The following is a 27,136-nucleotide window of genomic DNA, read 5'->3' as shown; positions in this document are numbered from 1 at the left end:
GTAATCTCATAACGTTCAACATTTCCATTAAGGAAACGAGATTTTAAGAACAATTCTCTACGCGGGTCTGGCAAAAAAAAAAGCGGAGAAGTAAATGGTAATGCAATTTCAACTTTTAAACGATGGCATTTGTTATATGGCAGCGCTTGTGAGTCAGCGTTTGGACGAGGAGGACAAAGGAAACACGCTGTTTGTTGTGCGCTGGAATAAAGCCATTAGCATGTGCTAAACAAATCTCTCGGAACTTACCGGAACGCTGCACAAAAATATCTCCGGCATAGAGCCCTGCTTGCTTTTCATTTCCTTATTTCTGATGATGACCCCCCCCCCCCCCCCCTTCGCTGATTGTAAAGTGCAACGAGAAGGGAGAGGGAGAAAGAAAAAAGAGGTGGGGGAAAAACAAGACAAAGAGGCCCGCGCTGCAAGGTTAGCGGGAGAGCGGACGCGCTAGCGTGTTCGGCGGCGACGTCCTCCGGGGCGGGGGCCGGACTCACCGAGCGATGCAGGCGGGCGGGCCACAGGAAGGTGGACGCCAGGAGGCGGGCGAAACGCAGCAGGAAGGCCAGCGCCCGCTCCCCGTCTCCTAACATCAGCAGGAAGGCCGTGGAGGCGAACCAGTCGTGGCCCGGGGAGACGCCCTGCAGGATGCCTGGGGGGGGGGGGGGGGGGGGGGAGTTAAGGAGCTCTGCTGGAGCATGTCTGGAGCCCCGTCGGGACGGGCTAGCGCAGGGTAGCCGCGACTGCCACGCCCGCTTCTTACCCAACGGCGGCTACAAAGGTCAGCCTCGTCACCGCCCTGTTACTACGGGAGGGCTCGGTGGGGGTGGGGTCAGGGGCCAGGGTGGGGGCGGGGTCAGGGGCTGGGGGTTAGCTGAGTGGCAGCGCCGCTCTCTGTGACTGACAGACGCAGACACTAGGGAGGATGGTTAATGCGTATATATATAATGCGAGTAACATTCTTTCACAGTACAGTACTAAAGCCCCTTTGTAATGGTAATGGTAGTCAAACTGCCGTGATGGCGGTGGTAAGGATACAGAGGTGCGATGAGATCTTGGCTTGCTGTTGGGAAAGGAACTCTTTGCAGTGCTTCATCAGAAGGCAGAACTCCTGCTCCGCATCCTCTTTCAGAAGCCGCAGGTATTTCCCGTACCTACGGGAGCACAGAGACGGGATTCAAATCCCAGCATATCCCGACAAAATCCCACGGATCCTGTACCGAAGCTTACTGCAAAGACGCACGGCATTACAGAGAAGCAAAACACGCAATAGGTCACAAACTAGAGCGGCTTCTATCTAACGAGCAGTTATTATTAGTCTAATACTTAATACTCTGCAAAGCGCGCATTTTAAGATAAGTGCTTTTCCCCATTGCCCTCAGACAATACTTTAATTGAGTTCGTCGTAAGTTTAGTTCCACTAAAAGATGTGAGATTGCGCATCGTTGTGTAAGAGTGTCCTTAATTTTAATTAATTCGCTCGTAATTTTCATTATCGGCTAATTACGAAGCCTCTCGGAGGAAAGCGGCGAGCTCAGGCCGGTGCTTTGTCGTCGGAGGCGGTGGCGGTGGCGCAACACGGTACCTGACAGACATCTGCACCCCCAGCTGCTCCACAGGTGACAGGCTACGCGTCCGGTCGCCGCTATCCGCTGCTGTAAAACGGCAATAAAGCAGGAAGGAGTTACCGGGGGGTTTCCGGCGTGTCGGCCGGTCATCAATAATCACCATCATCAGTTTCAATCCCGCGGGGCCGGTGTAGCGTGGCGAAGCCGCGTTCGGTCCGCGGTAACGGGCGCCGCTCGCTAACGTGTCGTAAGGCGCCGTAAAAGCGCGAAATAAATGGCGGACGCGGTTTAACAGCGCTGTAAACAGAGGCTTTAAACACACGAACGCCCTTGAAGAGCGTGTGAAATCAACCCTGGGCGCCTCTCGCTGTCCTCTCAGCGCCGAGGGTTGCCCTCGCCTCCGCGTCTCCGTCTTAAAAGCCCGCGCGACCGCAATCACGGTTTGATGGAGACGAATGCACATCTGTAATCGGCCGTTTATGGAACTCTGACAGATGATCCCGCGAGGAGTGTTCAGTGGGGTGGGGTGGGGGTGGGCAGACGCGCGTAAAGGGTTAACCCGCCCCCCCCCCCCCCCCTCGCGTGAACGGCTCCGCGCCGCAGAATGGCAGGTCTGGTCTCGGGGCCCTTTGAGAACGTCAATCACGGGCGATGACACGAGCGGGTAGAGTGGAGCAGGTAGAGTGGAGCGAGCCGAGCGGGCGGTGAAGGCTGCTCCCCCGGCGGATCATTTAGGGAACGGAGCAGAGCAACGGAAGAGCGAGCGAGAGGGGGAGAGATACGCAGACGCAGACGGACAGAGAGCAGGCGAGGCGGGCGGAGAGGGAGTTTCCCTCCGCAGGTTTCCCGCCTCTTTCCATAACGTCCGTTTCAGCCTCCCCGGAAAAATACAGCAGCGCTTTCGAACCCCCAACAGGCACCGCGCTGCCTCTCCGCCTTCCCTGCTCGGCCAGGGAAGCGCAGAATGGAAGAGAAGAAGAGAACAAATGCAGTACATTCCTGTTATTGATTTCGATGTCAGGGCTGGTGTCTGAGCGCTACGGGGGAAAGGGCCGGTCTGACCCGCCTAATGAAGTCATTCAAACACAACCCCTGGTGAGAATGCGCTCACCGGACACTGTGTGCCCACACAAGGGAAAGGCTGGGAGTTCAAGAAAAGTTGTCTATTACTTCAGACCTTCATGTGAAATTTCAGGAATGCACAAAGTAATTCGATATATAACAAAGTCACACTTTCTGGGTATTGTAAATTTTAGTCTTCACTTCATTGCAAAAGTAAAAATATCTATGAAGATATCTATGAAGTTTACAAAATCCCGTTCGCATGAATTAATGACGGAATCTCGTAGGCTCTGCATTATCTCCGTGGAGCTTTCAAGCTTAAATATATGTTGATGCCATCACTGAGACCCGCAATGATGGAGAAACAGCCGTGTTCTTTCATCACGGAGCTTTGAGCTTCAAGGGGACTAAAGCAACTTGAAAGATGAGACAGAACTAAGTACTTCGGAGTACAGATTTTATTTTTTTTTGCTTTTAAAAGGCTCGCTTTGCCGTACAAGTAAACAACTGGGCTTGTTTTTTTGAGGCTTTCTGAAAGTGCAGTCTTGGTTGTGACTAAGCGTAAACACGATCACGTTAGTTTTTATTTGGCAGGATTGTTTTTGTCTGATTCTGATTAGGCAAATGTGATTTCAGTGCTAGTTTGTACTTGGCAGGATTGTTTGTTTGTTTGCTGAACAGGTTACTCTACAGGGTTGGAGTCCTGATCTATGTGGTCACTTCTGGCACTACGATCTTTACTTCACTCTAGTGTGTTTCTTTTGCACCTCTGCACCTTGAACTAATGCACTTGCTGTACGTCGCTCTGGATAAGAGCGTCTGCTAAATGCCTGTAATGTAATGTAATGTAAACGATAGTGCCACTCAGACTTACTGATTGACTGCCTGAATTAATAGAGTATCAGAGTCGCTAGACTAAAAACGCTGTGCTCTAATTTAAATTCCCAAAGGACAAAGGCACTAATATGTAGAGCATTAAATGGCTGTGATTGAACAGTATGTCATCATCTACAGTATGGATGCCATCTTCCTTAAAAAAAACAGGGCTCTCAGTAGCTAGTGTCCTGTAGACTGGATTTAGCCGGTTTGGTAACAACATTATTATTACTATTTTGTTTTTTTTTGGGGAGGTGGGGTGGATTTCTATTAGTTTTTCACCGCTAAACAAAACACTGAGATAATTTCAGTAATTAAGAAGTGAAAACTCATCATTGATAATGAAGCCAAAGCTGTGCCAATGATCAAGTAAATGATCTAACCAGCAGCTAGTCTAGGATAGACTAGCTAATATGCGCCTATGACACTGCCAAGTTTTCATAAGTACATGAGACGCGTTGCATAATACTGCAGACAGGTCAAATAAGCTCCTGTAGCAACTAAATAAGCTCCTATAGCAACTGGCATAACTGTAAACTTGAGAGGACACAAAAAAGGTTGTTTAGCAGGCCAAACTTTCCCAGTCAGCAGGTCTGCCAATAAGGAGACCAATCAAAGTGCTCACGCCCCCAGGCTGTGCCCGTCGCAGCTCCTGAATCTCAAATGGAGGAAGTAAAAATAGGACATATTCATCAGAAGGCTTGCGGTGCAACTAGCTATTACCAGGATTTCAAACGAAGGGGAAAAAGGCTCGGAATAAATTGGAATGATTGGTCAGGGAGGGAGGAAAGGACAGCTGCCATTAAGAAGAGGGCAGCAGTGGAACTCAACCAAAGGAAATTTGACAGATTTTCTTCTTCTATTTTCTTGAATTCATTGCTCCACAGGGATATTCTCAAGCAGAAAATGAATTAAATGTACGATATATGAAATGTTTTTCCTTATCCAGAACCAAAACTGCTATCTTCAATAAATTAAAGCCCGATGGAGTCTGTGCTATCTGTATATTTTCTAAATAATTCTGTTTGTGGAATCTGCTGATTCTGGATTTTCAAGATGAAATAAGTTTTTTTTCCTTCTATATTGCTGTTACTTTCAGAACCATGTAGCTTGCACAGCATAACATTTTCTATAAGACTACAATTCTTTAAAGCTAGAAATAAAATATATTGGCAAGATATTGTAACTCATCACAATGGGCAACTACACATATTACTGCCACATTTATATTGCAATATATTTATTTTATTCAAATGCCCTTATGTGTTATTCATCATTACAAATGAAAGACAGCCCATGTATTTTCAGCACATTGCAGTGATGGGTTAGGGTTAGGTTTGCCTCTTTGGACTGACCTTTGTATTCCACGGGTGGAAAGAAGCAGTCAGTTGGCGAGGCGGCCAGGTGGGAGACCGTCTTCTCCAGTAAGTCAGCTAGCACTGCGGGGACAGAAGAGCAGGGCTGGCATTTATGAACACCAGAGCGTCGCATAGCATAGCACAATGGGTAAGGAGTTGGTCTTGTAACCTAAAGGTTCCATTCCCCAGTAGGACACTGCCGTCGTACCCTTGAGCAAGGTAATGCAAATGCTATGTAAAAAAAATTTGTGTAATTCGCTCTGGATAAGAGCATCTGCTAAATGCCTGTAACGTAATGAGCCTACGCAGATAGATATTCCAGCCATACACTTGGCTGTCCTAACACAGCTACACCGATGCTGACGCTCTCGAGGCCGGGGGATACGGGAATGCAATCAGCTGCTTTTTTTCCCCCCCATTCACTCCTGAAGGAGAAAACAAACAGCCACGGCTTCGCAGCGTGCGCCTCTCCTCTCGTAACCGCGACGACACCGGGAGGCCTTCGTATTCAGCGCGCTACTGTCGATGAACGAAGAAATTTGGTGGCATTGAAAAACCCAATTCGGGTATTGTGTACGCTAGTCGTTCAGGTTTTCACTCGTTAGCTTTCGCTACTCGCGAGCGGGCGAACCTCGCTGAGAGTTGTGTTGGCGAAGCGTTCGGAGAACGAGGGGCTGTAAACCCGCAGCAGGTTCACACAATCTCAACGAAGTGGAATCAACCTGCCCTTAACACAGACATCCTGTTGCATGTACTACACTCATTTCTGGACTTTTATGCATTTATGCACTTCTTGGTGTGTGCTAGAACATTCTGTACTGTGAGTAGCCAACATTGAGCATTTGCACAAAAGGAGGCACAACTCAGTTTGTAATATTAGTCAAGAGAAACTGGGGAAAAAATAACAAATCTCATCAAAAGATAGATATCCATCGTATACTGAAGAAAGGAACGTCATCCTTTCTCCAAACTCATAGCGCTACAATGTGCTTATCGTTAGTTAGCAGATACGCAGAGTCCTCGTGTAGCATCAACACACGTTCACATGAAGACTAACGTCCCTGCTACAGAGTGCTTGACAATGGGCTAATATTTCATCCGCTAAACAATTGATTGTCCATTCGTGAATAGTGCAGACGCAGAAAGAGCATTAGCCATGAATTCGTCGAACGTTTAATGGACTTTGAAATGTCAACAACCGTCCATTACCACGGCGCGAATACGAAACCTACGGTTAATTACACCGACATCCCTCCGCTACAGCACCCGATACGCGGAGGCGTCTCGAGCCTTGACCTCGGACTCGGGCTCTGGAAACTCCGGGGGGGGGGGGGGCAGGAGGTCGTGAAGTACCCGCATACTTACACTCAACCTGACCGTTAGAACTGCCTGCCCGAATGAGCCATGGAACGGCTGATACGCAAGACAGCGGAAAACCTACGGGCCATATGAACAGCGAGCTGGGCACGTGAGCGCTGAAATATGTTGGCCTGATTCACTTCAAACGCTCTTTAATTCAGCTGTAATTTGGCATCGGTAAATGTAAAGCGGCCTTCTGCTTGCAATTGTACAAACCATCACATTGTGTACATGCTCACAAGATTTCACAAACAGACTCATTATCCATCTGAGGCACGATGTTGAAAATCCCAATTATAACAATCATTGTGATGATGATGATGGTGATGATGACGAAGCTGAAACCCACCGCTGCCTGAGACGATGTTGGACTTGCTGGTCATGGCTTTGCAGAACAGCCTCCTGCAGCTCCTCATCCAGTCTCCCTCCTTCTCCTCGTCCCTCGGGGCGCCAGCCAAAAAGGCGCTCATCTCCGAATCTGGGCAGGGGAGAGAGGTTCGGGGGAGAAAACGCCTTCATTCGTATTCACCGCAGCACACCCTCTTTCCTCTGGGCCCCTACCGCTTTTCAAGCAGCCAAACGCGAGGTGCTTCTAACAGCGCTTCAAAGGTCAAGATTTAGATTTGAGGCGGGGAGGAGCTCGTGGCAATGATAGCTCATTAGGCCTGCCTGTGACCCCGCGTGTTTCTTACAAACAGCGAGCCACTGTTAGCTTTTCAAAAACAGGCAGCAGCACGCCGTTTGTATTTTCAGGCATTTTCAGCAAGTCTCCATACAGCTTCAAAGCATAAGGTGCATTAGAGTTAACTGCCGCATATTAATGACTGTCTTCTATGTTTGGCCCAGGGGATGAGGAGTATTTTCTCACTGTTTTGAGAAGCGGGGGGAAAACTGTGAATAAATCAGCGCGCGCGTTATCGCCGGGGAAACCGAGGAGCTGACTCAGAGTGACATCACGGAGCGGCGCTTCGCCGTGGCGAGGAGGATTCGTTTCGCCCGCGAGAGATCGTCAGCTCGCTCCGTCGGCTCCGGCGGGTTAAGCTTCGGAACCTCTCCTCAGCCCGCCCTGCTAATGACTTCCGTTCCAAAAACCCCGGCCGGCGCTCGACGCCATTTCAGTTTCCGCTTCGACGGCCCCAAATGCGCGCGACTCAATCGAGGGCCGCTCGTAAAACAGTCAGGACACCCAGTTTTGAGTCGAGTTGCAGATTAAGGCTGGTGTTGAAACCAAATGCTGTCCTTAACTTCGGCTGAGCTGACAAAAGCGAGTTTTACTCTTACCGACTGAGCTATTTACTTCTGTGGTGCTTAAACAACATTACCGACATGCCAGTTTATAATGGATATATGGTTTATAATAAATGTGGAAAAAGTAACCATATAAATATTCTGTTACACACTGCTATGTACCCATTATAAACTGTTCATTACTTGATATGATTAAAAAGTGAAACATCCCAACAAAGAAATGCAGGCTGCTCTTAAGTTCTACTCTCTATTGTCTTCTTTAGAGAATTCCAGAAAGAACCGACATTGAGACCGATAGCAGGACTAAAATAACAGCGGTGCAGCCTTGTTATGATGTCACAATGGATGATTAACAAAAGGGGGAGGAGATCTGTTCTTACCCTGTTTGCCGCGAGGTGTCCTGGGGGCATCGATGATGTAATGCTTGGGCAGCGGGTATGATGAGAACATTGGCCAAGGATACGGGTCAGTGCCCTAAAAGGCAGAAGCACAGCGTGTCCAAAGGGTCATAGTAAGGTTCAGTACCCTACACAGAAATACACTTGGCATGTACAATGGAGTCAGTGCCTAAAAGGGGAAATTATATGGAATGATGGAACTACAATAATAATAAAAATAACATGGCAGTCAGACATTGGTGATGATGTGCTATAGAGTAAATGGGGGAACCTGCACTCTGGTTCGGTTTCTAGGAGACACTGTGTAACCTACTCCAAGCGTTAATGGGCTTTTCCACACCACTGTTTATCTTCCTGACTTCTTGACTGTCACTTCACAAGTGCCGTTTCCCCCGGCGACGGCGACAAATGTCTTCCCCGGCAGCTGACCCGTGCTCAGCGGTCTTCGTGCGAGAGCGCGCCCTTTGTAAAATGGCGGAGAGACCCCAGGCACCCGCGCGCGGTCCACGGGGTGCGGCTGTCGAGGCTCAAACGCAGCCGGCCGTATCCGTGGAAACCGCGCGCGGGTGCAAAATGCCGAGCGGAAGGGTTCGAGAGATTTGCTGAACAATCTGCAGGCCGAACGGCCAGGTTTTTAAAATTTTTTATTTTTTCACCGTTGAGGAGATCGATCTCGACGACGGAAACCCGGGGAGAAGACGTGTCATGCTGTTAAATTGAAACGTCCACGCGCTTTCATAGCTTCGCAGCGAGAAACCTGCAGTAAAATACAGCTCCCCGGTTATGAATTTCATCCACCGGCCCCCGCAATAACTTATTCATTACTTATGCACCTGCATGGTGGAATAGGAGCAGAGGTAGAGTCTTTCTCCCATAACATGGTGCAGGCAGCATGAATTGAGAAGCCATTACTGGTTCTTTGAGCAAAATGAAACGCGGTGACCATGGCAATACTACTGACAATCAATAACTCTCTGAACGTGTTTTACCCTTCCTTTTTCCCCAATTAGGACTGAGAGAGTGAGCGAATTTTGAACCAACTGTTATGCTAACCATAACCATGTAAGGACCCTCGCAGCTGAAACACATTACGCTCCTCTGACGCACTCTCCTAAAAATCCAGTGACTACATTCAGCACTATACAGTGTCACAGAGTGCAGCAGAAGAGCGAGCACTTATCCTTATAAAAATACCCATATATCAACTGCCCATAACCGGTAGCCTGTGGTCGCTTTCAGGAGGAGTTCAACCAGTGGTCCAATCAAGGAAGCCACCTCAAGGAAGTTGAACTCACCTCTTCCATATAAGGCAAAGACAACTGTGTCCCAATGCTACAGTCAAAGCTGCATTGCTGGGCCGGGGTTTGAACGTTTCTGACAGAGTTTTAAGAAGGGCTGAGATGGGACAGAATGGGCCTGGGGGAGTGGTCTGAGGGGGGCGCTCACCTTCTGCAGCCCCCGAGGGGGGAGCCTCCGCTCGGACGGCCCCCCCACCGTGCTGACGCGCACCAGGACATGGTTCCTCTCCACGGACAGCCCGTCGATGATGAAGTCACTGCGGAGAAACAGACCTAACGTAAATAATTTAATAGAACCCATCAGGAAACGCGGCAATGGTAGCAATGAACAACGGCAGCCATGACATCGTTCAGATCGCCATTAGTGCGCCATCATTGAAATCTACGCTTTCTCATCTGCAAAAAAAGGATGCTTATTAGCACTTTGGCAAAGAAGATAGTTTGTAGCCGGCGTGTAAAAAATAAATAAATAAATCGAACAGCACAAATAATGTCAGTACTCCCCCTCCCCCACCAAGAATAGATATCTGGAATAGGCTGATAGACAAGCACCCTAAAGTGCCATTCATTTCCTGTTATTCCGTCAGAAGGACAATTCAGCACAATTTAAATTCATATCCAGGGAAGAGAGCAGCAAAATCCATTACTGACATATTCAGAAAATCGCGCATTTTGAGCTTTAAAGGGCTACCGCGGTTGCTGTGGCCCCATTTCAAATAATGTCATTCGGCAGCCATAATTCTATAGTTAATTTCCTGCTGCCATTCGTTTCTAAATAAAACAGTTGGAGGCAAACTTTAAAAATGTCACTCCAAATGTCCCGGAGGAAGAAATGCTTCAAGTGTCCAAGCCAAATGTGCCATCAAAGTGTGTTTATGAACAGAACTATACTTTAAAAAAAGAAATGCAAAAAAAAAAGAAAGAAAGTGCCAGGCCAAAGTTTTGTTTCACAAATAATAAATGAGTTTTTCCACGCTTCCGGAATTGTAATACTTTAATTACAAAAAGTTAAATTACTTTATTTTATCTTTGCTTTGTTTTAATTTTAACTTCATACCCACCCCTCGCCAGCAGCAGGGTCGGCGATGTTGTCCCTCTGGCTTTGGAGCAATATCTCAGAGATCTTATACTGCGACTCCAGCAGGAGCAGAGAGTCCAGGTTACAGCAGGTCACACTCAGGAGTCTGGAAGGGGGACACAGAGCGCACATCACCAGATAATAAGCTAATGCTGTTAAAATCTGACACTGACGGATAGGCCGCCGCACGCTCCACAATGCCTACGAGACTACTGAAAATCCTGCTGGTAATCCCAGACATTCTCAACTGCACAACTGCGACTCAGTTCTGATCCACGTAACCCACAATTATGAGCCCTTAATGCTGGGAGACTTCAAACGCTATTATTCACTTAAAGTCCGTTCCAGGAAGAAAAAGAAAAAGGAAAAAAAGAAAATGCCACTGCAGGAAGCCACTTTATAAAAAAACCGAATAATGAAAAATCTCTGTTGGCGCTTCGCGAAGGTAAATTGTTTGCCTTGAAATCCACAGCACTTAAAGAAGTTATAGCGGGAACCTGCCCTTCGAAACATTTCATTTTTAATACCTCGCTTAAAACCACTTTGTTCTCATCTGAAGTCTCCTCCGATAAGTAATGGAAGTCGTCTTTCCGAGGAGCCGTGATGCGTTTCCGCCGTCCTGACTTATCGCCCGGCAACATCGCGGCGCCCCTCAGAGGAGTAAATCAAATTTGCTTTGCATAAATAGAGAGAACGGAGCCCTTAACCGAGCCGCGGGAAACCGGGTTTCTGCATTAGCTCCGCGGCGGAGGGAGTAATAAATCACGAAACAAAGCTCGCGTGTGGGTGTAACGCTAGCAGGAACTATCCGGGGAAAAAAAGAACGGAAACAAGAAAATACATAAACGCGACATGAAAAGGGTACGAGCGGCCGCGAAAAGGTTTGACGCTCCTCGAAGCCGTTAAGCGACGCGGGTTCCCGCTCCGACGGTGGCCCGCGGACGGTCTCGCGTGATTGGCCGGTTCCCTTCGGCGCTCGCTGCACCCGCCGGCCGCTTCGATCAGCGATAGGGATCGCGAGCGGCGGACTGATCCGGACGGTCGAGACCCACTTTGTTCTCAGTAACGGCCGGACCGATTTGACCCGACGCGACCGAACGACGGCCACGGAGCCGTTCGCACATCGCGTTTCGCGTGAACGATTCCAAGAAACATCGACCGAGCGACGGGGGTGACGCTCAGCATTCGGCTGGGCCTCTGCCAACGGTGATTCTCATTCACTGGAACCTACAGCCAACTCAGCAAATGAAAACAAGGTGAACCTGCAGCCCACCGAACACATTACACTACAGAGCCTGGTCCACAACTCCACACTGCCACACATCTTATGGAGGTCACACACAACCGTAAATCATATTTACACAACTATACCTGCGATGTGCGACTGAAAAAGGCAGTCTAGTTACCCAGTGCTCAGCGATGCGGCGATTTCAAAAGCGCCTGACAACAGCGGTGCCTGAATTGCTGTTAAATACGCGTAATCATTTCTTAAGAGTGAAATAATAACTGCAAGAGTTTCCCAGCAGGCACTCTTTAACTGTTGAAGAGTCCTGTTTGTATAGTGTTTGCACAGAGGACAGGAAACACTGTGGCGCAGCCCTTTAAGATAATGGAGAACACAGCCTTATAAAACAAATGAACACAAAGCCTTTCATGTTTACCATTAAAATAAGGCAGAGCAAGAGAGAGAGAATGAGAGAGAGGGAGAGAGAGAGAGAAAGAGGGGGGAGGGAGAGAGAGAGAGAGAGAGAGAGAGAGAGAGAGAGATATCTCCAAATATCAAATGTTCAGCAGATCAATGTCTCAGACAAGAATAAGTATTCACTGGCCAGCAGAGGGCGCTCCTTCCATTTAGCCCTGAGAAACCCATGTCACAGTGATGAATAAGAACCAAGGGTTCTCTTAGTGCACGCGTGTCACACACCGCCACTGAACTCTTCCAGTGAAGACACTCGACCGTCTCTGTACAGCAGCGTGGGTTCGAAGGCTCAGCAAAGCGAGCCCCCGCCATCAGGCTGCGTCTGAAGCCACGCGGTGGAAAACGCGCCGCGAGACTCGCGAAATTAAACCCGAACGGCGGCTCATGCAAATCAGCCCTCCTCCCATTTGTAAACAGGAACCATTTCTCTCCGAAACAAGAGCTTTTAATTGATCCGTTTTGCATATTTCGCGGAGACCGGCTCTCGGGAGGGAAATTCCGCATCTTCCCTTTCATCCGACGCCGCTCTACTCCCGCCGGTCTTCGCCGCCGGCGTCCCGACCGGGGCGAGAGAAACGCAGGATCCATTTTCGTTTCAAAATCAAACTGCCCCTCAGGCAGGGAGCAGGCCCAGCAAAGCACGCGTCGATCCGTCTCTTCTGGCGTTCCCGTAATAGAGACTGCTTTTTAATAGGCGGCGGCTGCGCCCGTGCGCAGACGAAACAAATTTCGCCCGCGTTTCGGCTCGCTTTGTTAGACGCAATCATTTTATTAAGCGCCGATGGGGTCGGCCTTTCGATCAAATTAAGGGATTATTTTCCCCAGACGTTTTCTCCAAAGCCGCAATCATCCGCGAGGCTCAAATTGTGCTGAAAGCAGAATTATCCACGGGCACTATGGGTTCCGTCATTACCAAATAACGCAGGCGAGAAAATGCATTTTCTGAGGTCCTGCTTGTTTGGCTACATTTTCATTTTAGACTTGAAAAAAAGACGGCACACATTTTCCCCCCACTTCGTTCAGTTATTCTCCCCGGAGAATGACACCAGAGCACAACAGGTCTGAAAAGAACACTGTGTACTCCTTCCTCCAAACTCTTTCTTTGGCACAGTCCTCGAATGTGCACCGGAGACCACTGCGAGAGCTACCCTTCAGTGTGATGAGAATAAGCAGGCAGAGACGCTCTGCTGCAGGGAAACACCACTACAGAGTGACAGCTAAACCCCCAGAAACACTCCGTGCACGGAAACCCACACACACTACACCATGGAGAGCCACTGAAACCACAGGAACACTCCACTATAGAGACACTCAACCCTTCAGGAACACTGCACTACAGAGACACTCAACCCCTTCAGGAACACTGCACTACAGAGACACTCAACCCCTTCAGTTACACTCCACTACAGAGACACTCAACCCCTTCAGTTACACTCCACTGCAGAGACACTCAACCCCTTCAGTTACACTCCACTACAGAGACACTCAACCCCTTCAGTTACACTCCACTACAGAGACACTCAACCCCTTCAGGAACACTGCACTACAGAGACACTCAACCCCTTCAGGAACACTGCACTACAGAGACACTCAACCCCTTCAGTTACACTCCACTACAGACACTCAACCCCTTCAGTTACACTCCCCTACAGAGACACTCAACCCCTTCAGTTACACTCCACTACAGAGACACTCAACCCCGTCAGTTACACTCCACTACAGAGACACTCAACCCCTTCTGGAACGCTCCACTACAGAGACACTCGACCACTGTTTTTATCACTCGGCACGCCCCCAAGTGAGAGAGCGAAGCGGTGGAGGGCCATGTGATGCCGTCCTCTCCACGAGGGCCACTTGTGAGCCGGAGGAAATAGGGAGCGTCTGAGTGTGGAGTAATGTTCTCAGAGCCTGCGCTCGCAGCGCTCTGCATTATTTATGCCCCAGCTCTCCAAAACAAAACACCCCGCTTTAATGGCGCCGCTTTACACCGCCGTAAACGCGCCAGCTGCCGCGCTTCCGCGCCGACGCCGTAACCACGCGCATAATCGCTTTTGGCCTCCCCCCCATCTCTACTGTTGCGTTTACTGTCTTGGCAGTCCTCGGGCTTTTAGCCGCGAGGTGTATGTGGGGCATCGGGGGGGGGCGGGCGCGTGACGGAGCTTTAAATGTCGCCGCGGGCGTAGAGGCGTGGCCATGTGCGCTCATGCGGTGGCTCGGCGGTCCTGCGGCGGCGCAGCGTGACGCCGAGCTCCTCGCCACCGGGCCGGAGCGCCCGCTCGGCGATAACGAGCCGTTTCGCGAGCAACTCGGGAGGCCGCTGAGGAACCTGCCGTCCCGCTCGCCCCACCCCCCCCCCCCCCACCCCCCTGGGGACTGCGGCGTGACCGGTACGCGCCCGCGCGTGGTACCGCCGGGAGAAAAGGGCATTACCCACGGGGGGAAGCGCAGGAAAATCGCTTCCCGCCTGCGCTCGTCGCCACGGGAACTGAGAGCGCACGGCGAGCGGCCGCAGTCCTCCAGACAGAAGCGCACAAGTCGTTTATCGGCGTTTTAAACCGAAACAGATGAAGAAAGTTTCGTCTCGGAGAGTTTCTGGGGGGTCCCCCGATGTTTCCTCAGTGCCACCTTGTTTATTTTAAGCATCACGCTGCTTGGTTGCAAGCACACTTGCCAGACGATATTCCGTTCGCTTAAAAGAAAACCAGATATGCGTTCGCTTTCCTGGCAATTTTAGAGGGTAAAGTTTACTTATACATACTGAGGTGATTATGCCATTTTATAATTTCCTATCACCTTTGGGGGAAAAAAACTAGGCTACATGCACGATTACAGACATATTATATGTTCTATAAGAACTAAGATAGAAATAGGTGTACTTAATACAAAGACAATAATTATTATACCAGACGGGCGCTTCAATACAATCATGCCGGCACAATGAATCCCATAATGATCTGGAGAAGAATGAGCGCAACTCACAGAATGCTAATCAGGAGGTCAGTCTTTAAACGCATGTAGCATTCAGGGTTCAGGCTCTCTGGCTATCTCACTCTAGAAGCACAGGGAGGACCAGCGGGAGAACCTTACCTCAAGCCGAAGGTGTGGGACTGCTCGTAGTTGAACAGCGAGTGGATCTTCGCATCCGAATTGATTATAACCAGCCTGTCCATTAAGTCCTATCGGGAAATAAAAGGGGAAATGAAAACCCAATCAATCCATTCAATCCGTTTAGCACACGGATTATGGATTTGCTATATTGAAAACAGGTAACAGGTACAGTTAGGGGGAAAAAATCTGTATACGGTTTTAAAGTAGCAAAAAAAAAAATGTACTAAATAGTAAAATGTTGACATGCACATGGGTAACAGCTGAGACCTTTTGTTCACAGTATCGAAACGGTGCACATGCATAACCTACAGTCATCCATAACCAGTCATCCATTGCACAGGAACTGGACTGAAATAAGTTACTAGGCCTTCGACACTGCTGAGATCAGTTGGTCAAAGCACGCCCTCTTTTGGTGCAAACCGATTCTGCAGCCGAGAGAGCAAAAGCCCTCACGTTTCACACGTACCGAATCCCTGAGGTTTTCGCACAAGTCAGAACACAACTTGCTGTTATGCAGCTGATACTGTTAGCATCGCTGCTTGCGCACAGTTAGCATCGCTGCTATTAAGCGGCAGGCTGCCAGCCCCGGCACTGAATTGCAGGGCCCAGGGGGGAACCGCGGTGTGGTGCGCTGGGCCGGAACTCACGGTGATGGAGGTGGGCATCTCCCTCAGCGGGTACTGGGCCTTGTTGGGCAGCGTCTGGCGCCCCAGCAGCTCCCACACGGCGTGGGAAGAGGACAGCAGGTTGACCAGGGCCAGGAAGGACTGCGGGGGGGGGGGAGGAGGGGGGCGGAGTCACAGAGTCAGCCAGGAGTTAAAGCACGTACGGGTCGTCTGAGTCAGAGCCACGAGGTTATCATCGTCATCACCGTCCACAACTCTAACGCAATTCCAGGATTTTTCATTCATTTGAAAGTGCATGACTTTCCTGCTTTGACAGGGAATGGATATCTTGATGGTATACCTTAAACCAGTGGAAACCAACCCTGTTCCTGGAGATCTACCATCCTGTAGGTTTTCATTTCAACCCTAGTTTGGCACACCTGACTTAATTAGCAGCTGAACAAGATCTATAGCTGTTGAATAAGGTGCACTAGGTTAGGGTTGGACTGAAAACCTACAGGGTGGTTGATTTCCGGGAACTGAGTTGGTTACCACTGCCTTAAACTAAGATAGTCAAAAAGATGTCATATAAGGACGTCTCCTTACAAAGCTTTAAGAAACTATTTTGTGATTAAATTCAGATCGGATTTATCAAAGTTTTGCCGACACATAAAACACTAATGAAAGCTGAAAGCAGCAGACATATCAACCAAAATATTTATGAAGACTTGACTAAATACGCTTTCATATAAGGAGACTTTTTTATGAGGTTCAATAAAAAAAAGAGACGACATTAAAACTCCAGAGAACAATGAAACATTTATCAAAAACCATCACCCTTGATTCAGACGAAAACAAATCAAAATAAAACGCTTCAATATTTTCTACTTTCTTTTCTGTCTCGAAATGGCGGGAAGAACAAAAGAAAGGAGGAAACCTTTGCTCCCCTCACTTTCAACGCGTTCGCTTTCATCTCCCGCTCTTTCCGAGCCTCATTAGCATGCGCAGCCCATCAGTCTCGGAGGGGAGCGACGTCTGGGACTTCACTCAAACAAACAGGCTGTGTCAAAAAGACGCCCTCGCCGCCGTGACGTTCGTCAGATCACAAAGGCCCGAGGTGCGCTGATTAGCACTGTGGCCGCGGGTTACGCGCCAATCCCGAGGTATTCGCTTCTACCCACGATGCCGCGGGGCATCGGCGATACCGTGCGAGGAGAGGCGCTTAAATATGCGCGAGGCGCTACCTTCTGGCAGCTCCTGTCGATGGGGTCCATGGGGGTGGATTTGGGATGGACCACCCTCACGTCCTCCCTCCCGCACTCCAGAGCAGACCACAGCTCCACCACTATGGCCTGGACAAAACCTGAAGTGAACGAACAAGGCTTGCAATCGGGTCGAATCTTTAACAAACCCTCGAAAAACAACTTGTAATAACAGTGGGTCGTTAATTGCAGAAGGTGATATGAGTCAACCGTGACTTTTTCTCTTGCTGGGTTAATTAAGCAGAAAAATATTCACTGCAAGATATTCATATCAGATACGGGCAGATACATTTGTCCAAATTCCTGAGAATCATTTCAAAAGGTGCTGTAGATGAATGTAAGACTGAGATAAGGGGCGTCACAGCAGTAAGTAACAGCCGTGCCAAACTGAACACATGTAAACACGAAGACGTGTTAACACCGTAAAATGAACCAAAATCTTGTCTGTTCTCCTGTCTGATTGGTCCAGTCACGTCACGTGACCTCGGCCTTTTCCCGCTCTGAAACACGGCTCGGCCGGCCCGCGGTTTTTACCCGAGCTGCGCAGAGCCGCGATGCCGGGCGCGGTCGCCGCCACCTGGGTGACCATCACCCCGTACCCAAACTTCTCACACCTGCTGACCTGGAACGAGAGAGACGGGGGGAAGACAACACAACGGTTCGACAGAGAAAGGGCGGACAGTGATTCATACCGGCCGGCAGCTATTTGCTTACATAATCCGAAACCAATGCATGATTAATGAAAAACACGCACGGCGAAGGCAACAGAAACAGATTGTAGAAACGCGGAGGCAGTTTCCAATTAGCATGTAGCTCCATCCCCAGAGAAGCACAACGGTGGAGAGAAAACGCAGGCCAGGACTCAAGATTTTCTGCGCCTTCATAAACAGACGGCGCTTTTTAAGTGCACGAACGCAATAAGGAAAAAAAAAAACCAGACGAATAAGGAAAGAGAAATCGCTTAACATCAACATCATGGAGAATTAGAGAATTATCAAGGTGATTTTTACATCTCAATTTTTACTTTCATGCAGCACCTACGGCGTACAGTAATGAGCCTTAATGGCTGCTTGTTAAGTACAGTGAACAACAGGGATTTTAAGACTTGTGCGCGCGCGCGATAGCAACGTTAAAACAACAGGCCTTCGCGGAATACATCCCGGTTAACCGAAGCGCAGAGCCATGTAAAAACGGATGAGAATAATTACCGCTTTATGGCGGACAGCGAGCAAAACCGACGCAACGATTAAAAATTCATCACCGCGCTCGTGCGAGCCGTTCTCGGCGGTTCAGTTGAGGACGAGCCCGAGGGCCGCGTCGAGCCGCGGTGAAGCGGAAGCGGGCGGGCGGGCGGGCGCCGATCCGGGCCGGATCGTGCGCAGGCAGCAGAGTCGCTAAATCAAACATTCGGATTCTTGGCAGCCGCGCGGGCGACACGCCGAGGTCGACATGGCGTCTGACATCTCCTTGCGAACAGGCCGCGCTGGCCCTGCCAGGAATATCCGCTTCTGGGAGGGAGGAGGGAAGCAGACGTAGGAGCTTCTAAAATTCAGTAAAGGAGCTCGCCGTGAAAGCCTATACCGGAAGTCTAGACTGCTGGGACACAAATGCCCTCCTTCTGACAGGGGTGGGGGGGCCTAAACTCCCCTATTACTCAAATCACAGCCCTCAAATTTCCAACCTCCCTTTACCTGGGAGTCAGGTGTGAAGGCAGTCTGGCCAATCAGTAGCACTGTTTGTTCAGTTAAGTACATGGGAGAAAAGAAAACCAAGGCCGAATTTGGACTTGAGGGCCAGAATTGAGTATCCATGGTTTAAACTGGGCAGGGTTCCACAGGTTACTATGGCTAACTCCCATAACTCCCTCGGTAATGCGCTAGCCTCCAACCAGTGCCCACAGGCTACTGAGCTGTAGTCAGTGAGATACTGTATGGCTATCCTCCAGCTAGAGCAAAATCTCTCTGAGTCACTGGCCCATAGGGGACATAAGAGTGTGCACATTCACTGCTCAGGACAGCAATGCTCACTCAAGGGGCATTCCGGGTATTCCAAATTATGGAAGAAAAAAGCAAAATAAAACTGGATCCCTCTACTTAAGTCTGTTCCATATACTGGCCACACTGACGGCAGAGTTTAGCGATGAACACATAGTGGGGGCGCTAGGCGGCACTCCCATGTCCCAGCTGGGCCACCATACCTGCAGTTTCTTGGTGAACCTGGTGAACATGTAGGTGACGCACTCGTTGATGGCCCCCGTCTGCTGCAGGAGGAGCAGGCCCTTCGGAGTGGCGGCGAAGTTCAGCAGGTTGTCCAGCAGCGCCTCCTCCCAGACCAGCCTGCGGTCGCCAGGGAGACGGCACGGTCACAAGCACATTCAACCGCTTTCATGTAAAACGCTTAAACCACACGCTACTCCTTCTGTCAACATGAATCAGCCTATGCACAGGCTCCATAATGCACAAAGTGTAAACATAAACACTTGAACACGTGCGTTTCCCAAACGAGAACCGTCACAGGCTACGCTATATGTATATATATATATACACATATATATATACACTATATACGCAGGTAACACATAGTTACGCTATGTCGGCGTCCCCGCTGCGCCGCGGCTCGCTATCTTTAACGCCGCGCGCCAGACAGCAATTATAACACTCCGAACGGCAGCCTGTTCTAAATACGGCCTCTCCATTATTTGTTGGCCTGAGGGAAAGACTCGGGCGAGTGTCACTCACGCGTTCTGCCGCTCCTGAGACAGCGGGCCCGGGGTGGCTCCGGGGACGGGGGTGGGAACCCGCTCCGACAGGCGGCTCGTCTGCAAAAAAGAAAACTCCAGAATTATTTATTACGTTTTTCGTCTGAGCCGTTTCGGTAACAAGGAGTTCGGGGGGCCAGGGCCCCTCTCTCGTCCCCCCCGCGCCTCTCTCTCTCTCTCTCTCTCACTCTCTCTCTCTCTCTCTCTCTCCCTCTCTCTCTCTCTCTCTCTCTCTCTCTCTCTCTCTCTTGTTCGCAGGCTCAGCGGAGGGAGCTCCCCGCCTCCTGTAGCTGTCATTTCGCCCTTCAGATAGCTATGAAATTGGAGGCCAAGGTTTTGTTTTCTTTTTTCATGTTGTTTAGTCTGCGTGCCATGCTGGGAAATCGCAATTCTCAGGGATGCTGCCGTTTCAAGTTGTCAAGCTGAAACCCTGCTGAAGATTCCATTAAGGACTTTCCTAGTGATTACTTGGTTTACTTGCATGGGCGACGGGTCACAAGAGCATTTCGCCATTTCACAATTAGGCCTGTCTCTTTGTCAGGACCTGTGGCTTTTAGGATTGTTTTTTACCGCTTGCTGGAAGCCCAAGTACTTCATTAACACTGTTTCCATAAAATTCTCTGTATATCATAAACAACTCTGACTTTGACTCATAAGCAAATGCAAGCGCTACACTTTTTTTTTGTTAGGTTTTGGCGATCGTCGAACCTGTCACACTACGTTTCTGAAGTGATTTTGCTTTTAATTGTCAGTCAGAGTTAAGGCGTGATGTTAACTGAATGGCATCACATGTCTTTACAACATGCCTATGCACAATGTACAGCTGGCCCCTTTATGTTAGCATAGCATGTACTGACTGAGAACTCCATTGGTCTGCTGTAACCACCGGTCATCAATTCAACACTTTCAGCCTGTCACAGATGAAGAGTGACCTGTCCCGCTGCCCTGGTGTCGTCTCGCTGTACGAGACCCCGTGTTTAAGTCCTTTTGAAAGCACCCCCACGGACTCGGGGAATTTACATTTAAAAGGGAATCGTGTTATCTCTCCGCGCAGGATTGTTAAAATGTCAAACAGACAAAATGCCTCTTTTTTTTATAAAGGTGCGGGCAGCGCGCCGGACAACTCGAACCGCGCCGTCTACGGTACAAGCGGCCGCACGCCGAGAGGAGCGGCGGGGTCCGACAGCCGACGGACGGCGGGGCGCCCGGGGTCCGCTCAAGGTCGCCGTTTTTTCCGCGAGCGACCGGGGCCTTTTATCTGCGATCGCGCGGCGCAACAAAAGCTCCTCCGTTCGGCTTTTTTATCGACCGTCTTTTCTTTATCCAGAAGGAGTAGGAGCGTTCCTTATCAAAAACATGAGGTCATTTTATCGAGAAAATGGAAAAACGTGCGTGCGGGAGCAGTCAATCTTTTACCCGACTTGGCCGGGGCGTTTTTTGTTAATCAGAAATAGCCGGTTGGGGCGTGGAGCGGACAGACGGACTCGAGACCGCAAAGGTCTTGGATCCCTGGGAGAGAGGGAGTAAGACGAATGAGCTTCAGACAGTTGCTCACTCCCGTTATCCATGAGTAAGTCATGGGTCAGCACGTAATCCGTCTGCTGATAAACCACACTCGTGGTCTGCCACTCCCTGTATGCTCGTGTCCCCAGTCATGTACATCAGAATGTATTACAAAGTTTATCATTCAGTCTGGGTGAAATGGAATCAATACAATAGAATGCTGGTCCTTAAAGGCCCACAAGAAAAGAAATGTCCCCTTTAACCTGAGTTTTTATATTGAGGCTTCTCTGCCACACACTAAAACGAACTTATTGTGTCATTCCTCTGTGCATGGGCACTTATGCTCTCTCTCACACACACACGCACACACACGCACACACATACACACACACAGGCACACAAACACGCATTCACACGCACACTACACACACACACACACACACGCACACACATACACACGCACACACACACGCACACACACACACACGCACACGCACACGTACGCACACACACACCTTTCTCCACGCCTCTGCTATGCACTCGTGCAGGCCGTAAGGCCTGAGCTCCTGCAGCCCCTCGCAGGTGTTGTACATCTGTCTGCAGACGAAGATGAAGGCCCCGCTCACGCTGGGGGACGTGTCAGACTCCGTCAGCACCGCCAGCTCCTTGGCCAGGAGCTTCTGGGTGAACTGGACTATCACATGGGCTACTGATATACTGGAACAGGGAGAGAGCCAATCACAGAGGACATTATTAACGTATGAAACAAGGCCAAGCCAATCACAAAGGCCATTATTAATCTTACGAAAATGAGAACCAATACTATAATATTGGGATCCATTGGTGGAATGGTCAGTGGTGAACTGAAAATGTACAGTTAAAATGGAAAACACTGAAACTGACTTCCACATCATAAATATAATCGTAATAAAGATAATACAATTTTGCATTGGTACATCATATATATAAGTTAGCGAAGAATACCAGGTTAACAACAATGCTTTGTAAAGGGAAATTATATTGCTGTAATAAAGAAACAGGATAAGAGAAGTGTTTATTGCCTTTGTCCCTCAACGGAAACTAGGTTCCTGTCGAACAGAAAAAGGGACAGTCCCCGTTCAGTGGTGGCGATTCTTGCCAGGATGTCAGCTATGTGGGTCAACGTGGTTTCAGGGGAGTTCAATTTAGCCTGCAGCATAAGAGCATAATGAATTGGCACAGAAACGCGATACAGAGGACACCGAATCACACTGGACTGCTTCTTATAACTGCACTGAGAGACCTAAGATGCACACCTGAGAGATGGGCATCTTCAGTGTCCCATAAAAATTAAGATTTACCAACATGCTACAAATAGCTTCCAATTGTCAGTGAGTACTTTTACCAGATAGTGGTAGAGATTCAACTAGGAGATTCAACAGAACCCTATTAGTTCAAATCTGTGACTAAATCTAACATCTGTATAAGATGATTTGCCAAAGTTCATAAGGGAAGTTAATGAGTGCAAATTTTACTGGAAGAAATCACGAGAATTGAGATGGGTGAAAACTAAGCTGGGAACTACTGTATCTTGAATGGAAAGTGCGGCCTCCGAGAAAGTTGTGTTTGAATCCCGCCGACCTGTTTTCCTTTGAGCAAGGCGACGACGGGACACAGGAGCGTCTCGATCACGGAGGTCTGGTACAGGCACTCGACCGCGCACTCCGTGCGGTCACACAGCGTTCGCAGCACCTCCATCACCAGACCGGTGGGCGACAGGGAGTCTATAAACGTACCACACATGGTCTGCTCAGCTTCCTGATATTCTCACTGAGCAAAACTCCTGAGGAACGTGTTCCTCAGCGTTGCACGAGGATGTGCCTCATTCGTCACACGTCCGTGTGGTCCACACCCAGTTAATGAGAAACCTTTCTTAGTCATACTCTATGTTCGTCTGTCCAGAACCGGTTAATGAAAAACCTCTTAATCAATGTACCTAATTAATCTGTGTAAGGAAGGAAGAGCAGGGTTTGCTTCAGGTTATCTGGCCCTTTTATGACTATGAGATTCCTGATGCCAAGCCCAGTGATATGGCACAGCCTATTTCACTATAGCAGCGCTGAACTTAGAATCACTGACACAGCCCAAAGCTGATTGCTACTTGTACTCATTGGCATAAATAACTGCAATAAAGTGCGTCATTAAGAGGTGAAGTTTTCCGATCATTTTTCCTGCTAAACCAGAGAGGTGTGTTAGGGTGGGACGGGGGACTCCACCTGCGTGCGAGATGTCACAATGTGCCGGTTTAGGGTGCTGGTACAGTGTCCTTATAAGGATCGCAATCAAGTCTGTAAGAGTCACTGGATCTGCAAAGACATTATTCAGTATCAATGTAATGTTCCTCATGATACAATACTGTATAACGCAATGGCGTGCATGCTACTTTAGCGATAGCCTTTGCTCAGGGCCGCCTCCATTTGTAGAACTTTAGTAGAAGGCCCAAGTGCTCGACACCAGTGTACTGGCAGAGCCCTGGGCAAGAGCCTAGGCCCAAAATTGGCCTACGTCAGCTGCGCAGAATCCAGTCCACCAACACAACGACTGCGCAGCTGAGCTGGAGGACTGCATAGTAAAACTACAGCGGTGTCTCGCAGTGGTGGCAAATTTTGTGGAATTTTGTTCTTTTCTTTGAAAAGGGAGTTATAAAGAAAGCTGCAAGCAGTAAAAGAGCATCATGGGAAGGCTTACCTTTCCTTTTCTTCACTCTGATGGGGAAAAGCTTCCTTCCGTTGGTGTACATGAGGAGCCTTCCCAGCAGGCAGAGGGAGTGGACGAAATACATGTACTCCAGCTCCTTGGCCGTGTACAGCGTCCTCTGGGCCCCACCTGGAGACACTGAACACTTAATACTCTGAACGCTTACAGCACTGTGCACCGCCAGCAGTGGGCCTCCCGCACACAAGGGGGCGCTGTCTACATTGCTTTTTAGCCAGTACATAAGACACAAGGCACGCTTTTGTTTCATTTCAAGCTCGTTATTGATTTGATTAGTCGACATCCTTGGAAGGGGGACTTATGTGGTTTATAATGTTATCAATATGAGCAGCTGGACATTCAGTGAAGTGAGTTAAGGGTGCAGGGTTATTACAGCGGCATCCCCGGCTGCAACGCTAAGCTGTTTACACCCAAAGCCGTCTCGTTACGAGCCCAGCACTGTACTAAACGCCCTGCTGGCGCTCGGTAAAACGCAATCTCCGATGCGCAGCAGCGTGGTAAATAGGCAAGGGCGCGTGTATGCAGAAAAACCTTATCGGGGGTTACTGTGACTGAACTAAGAACTCTCCCTCACCTTCCCGTCTGGAGAGCAACGGCGCGACTGTTCTCCTGCTGATAAGGCTGGCTCTCAGCACGGGAGCGTTAAAGTGTGAATCCCCTCTAACCCCCGCTAACCCCCCTCCAACACGCCGCTGATGCAGGACCGCTACATCTCTCTCCACCTGCGCTCTATCTCTCCCTCGCTCTCTCTCTCTCTCTCGCCCTCCCGACCTCGTCCCCGCAATCCAAGGCTGCTGGTAACGCCCACTGCTGCTCCCTGGATAACACACACTTGCATGCACGCACACTCACGCACGCACGCACGCACACACACACACACACACACACTGTTCTCAGGCAAAACGCCCCAGTCCTAACGATGCCAAAGCCACCTGGCTTTGATTCCAGGGGGGTGGGGTGGGGTGTGGGGTGGGGGGGGGAAATTAAACAGCTTCAGATACGGGCACGTTAGCAAGACGTCCTTTGGTTGGGCTTCTATTAGTTGTCCAGCTCCACTATATCAGATGAGAATGGGTGGGGGACGCTAAAGGCGGGAGAGACGGTGATGGCGTGGTGCGCCGTCGGCACGGGTTCGAGAAACCGCGCTCGGGCCCGCCGGAGGCCCCCCGGGGACGGCGAGAGGGCCGAGAAAAGCCATTAGCCGCTCCGAACGGGGACGCGCGCCGGGGGGAATAATAAGCCATTTTCTTTTTTAGGAAAAAGCACACCTCCCGGCAGCTCTGGGACGCTCGCATTGATTTGTGCGAAGGAGCGCTGAATCTGTTTTTTTTTCTTTTCTTTTTTTTTTTCCCCCCAACGGCGCTGCAAATGAATTCCGCGTCGTCGCCGTCCGGGTCGGCCAAACTGCTTACGGAGCAAACAGAAAAAAGAATGAAATAAACCTTGTGCATAACGAGGAGGGACACTCAAGAGATAAGACAAACGAAAAAAACACATTTTAAAAATGTGTGCTGCGTTCACATTTTTAAATCTGAAAACCCTCCCCCTCTCGGGGAGAAACACGATGTGCGTGTGGGCGGACGGACAGAGCCCGAATCTCTTCTCTTCGGCTCAGAAGCCGCGCAATGTTAGACGGTCCTCTGTCCTTCACAGGGGACGCCGCTGACTCAGGCCCGGTATGAACCTCCCCGCCCCCGACCCGGCACCCACAATGCCCCTGTCCCCATGCAGCTGCGCCTGGTCGCAGACGGTCGCTATCTCCAGGGCGAGATACTCTCGACCCTGACGATAGCGTGGACCGGGGGCTGGAGGGGTGGGTGGGTGGGGGGGAGCGGCAGTGTACTCTGTAACGGTCCAGAAAGAACAGAAAACCAGGCCCAGAAGGACAGATGTCGGATATGGTCAGATACCAGCGAGATGTCCCTCTGTTTAGCCCCTTTTCCCCAGAGCTCCTGGTGGTCTGTCAGCAGTGACTGAGAGCCGGGCGGGAGGGACCTCCAAGAGGTTACCGTGGAAGCCAGCTGTGCAGCTGTGCTCAAACCTGCCTCTGGTGAACTCAACACAGAGCTCTGGGAAAGCTAGCAGCCATTCCAAAACTGGAAGGGTGGGGGGGGGGGGGTTGTGTGGGGGCAGGGCGGGCCAGGGGGAATAGCAACCAATTTTCTTTTTAAACACTCGAGAGCGCGTCGTGTATTTCCAGCGATTGCGATGGAACAGAGCGCTTTTGCTTATTGAGAGCAGAGCCGTTCGACGAGCCTTGTTTCGTTTGCTGAAATCCACTCGGGCCCCCCCATAAGACATTCAGAGCACAAACGAAAGTCATCACCATTTATTTGGGCCTGAACAAATTGCCGCTATCAGGCAACGCGAGTTTCAATAATCTCAATGTAGAGAGACAGGTAAGGGATACGAAGCCTGAACAGCTTAGTAATGTATATTCACATAAATGAACGCAGCTTTGGAGACACATTATTTGCATTTAGTAAGATAACCCACAGATAGCCTTATCTGGGTGTTTGTGACTTCCATGTTTACTCTGGAAAATGTACGGTCTACACTGAGATCTGTTTATTGAATATTAATGTTGGGATGCCTGCAGAATACTTTTAAAAAAGGGGAGGCTTCACTTACGAACAACTGCTGCTGATACAGTGTCTTATTTGTTAAGGATTTTAAACTGAACCTTCTCAGCAAAGCTATTAGCTTAGGTATTAGAAAGTTCGTTTAACCATGCAGATAATGGTCAAAATGGATTTTGGCAAAATAACACACTGTTAGGGTGGGAGCATATAATGGAATGCTGCCATATTTATGAAATTCACATTTTAAAATGTGAGGCTGACAGTTAATCTAATAGAGTTAGCTCAAATATGTTAGTAAATGAATCCCTCCACCAAATGACTTAATTTACTGATAAAATGAACAGAATTAACATATCGATAAGAATGAACAGAATTAGACATGTTATTTCTGCAAGAGGGCACAAGAAGACACAAAGAAAAAAGTTCACACAAACCAATCAGCTGGTGCTCCACGGAGTGCGTGACGTCCGACGCCTCCTCTCGAACTCGGTCGCAGGACTCGAAGTAATAAATGCACTGCTGAACCGCGGCGGCAATCTGCGGAGCAAGGACGCCGATTTAAATCGTCAATGTTAGCGTTTCGCATTATCTCGAAAATAGAAGAAAAAAGTAAACAAACACCA

At 49.4% G+C, this 27,136-nt stretch overlaps 1 protein-coding gene across 2 annotated transcripts in view; it reads right to left on the bottom strand.

Moving 5' to 3' along the window:
• The window catches only part of tbc1d32 (TBC1 domain family, member 32), a 41,850-nt gene that overhangs the window by 8,348 nt on the left and 6,366 nt on the right, over positions 1–27,136 (bottom strand). For both annotated transcript variants that reach the window (XM_035424216.1, XM_035424218.1), the window contains exons 12-31: positions 26,948–27,050; positions 23,905–24,042; positions 23,433–23,522; positions 22,798–22,940; positions 22,239–22,366; positions 21,693–21,894; positions 19,655–19,734; positions 19,114–19,252; positions 17,451–17,538; positions 16,899–17,017; positions 15,697–15,816; positions 15,029–15,117; positions 10,226–10,348; positions 9,313–9,421; positions 7,849–7,942; positions 6,570–6,698; positions 4,859–4,942; positions 1,583–1,652; positions 1,036–1,151; positions 495–649 (exon numbers count right to left, since the gene is read on the bottom strand). In XM_035424216.1, coding sequence (XP_035280107.1) covers positions 495–649; positions 1,036–1,151; positions 1,583–1,652; positions 4,859–4,942; positions 6,570–6,698; positions 7,849–7,942; positions 9,313–9,421; positions 10,226–10,348; positions 15,029–15,117; positions 15,697–15,816; positions 16,899–17,017; positions 17,451–17,538; positions 19,114–19,252; positions 19,655–19,734; positions 21,693–21,894; positions 22,239–22,366; positions 22,798–22,940; positions 23,433–23,522; positions 23,905–24,042; positions 26,948–27,050 — 2,319 coding nt within the window. The remainder of the gene's footprint in view (positions 1–494; positions 650–1,035; positions 1,152–1,582; positions 1,653–4,858; positions 4,943–6,569; positions 6,699–7,848; positions 7,943–9,312; positions 9,422–10,225; positions 10,349–15,028; positions 15,118–15,696; positions 15,817–16,898; positions 17,018–17,450; positions 17,539–19,113; positions 19,253–19,654; positions 19,735–21,692; positions 21,895–22,238; positions 22,367–22,797; positions 22,941–23,432; positions 23,523–23,904; positions 24,043–26,947; positions 27,051–27,136) is intronic.

This window comes from Anguilla anguilla, chromosome 6 (genome assembly GCF_013347855.1).
Source record: "Anguilla anguilla isolate fAngAng1 chromosome 6, fAngAng1.pri, whole genome shotgun sequence".
In the NCBI taxonomy this organism is placed as follows: Eukaryota; Metazoa; Chordata; class Actinopteri; order Anguilliformes; family Anguillidae; genus Anguilla; species Anguilla anguilla.
The sequence above is the reverse complement of the archived record's forward strand: the minus strand, read 5'-3'. Positions and strand labels throughout refer to the sequence as shown.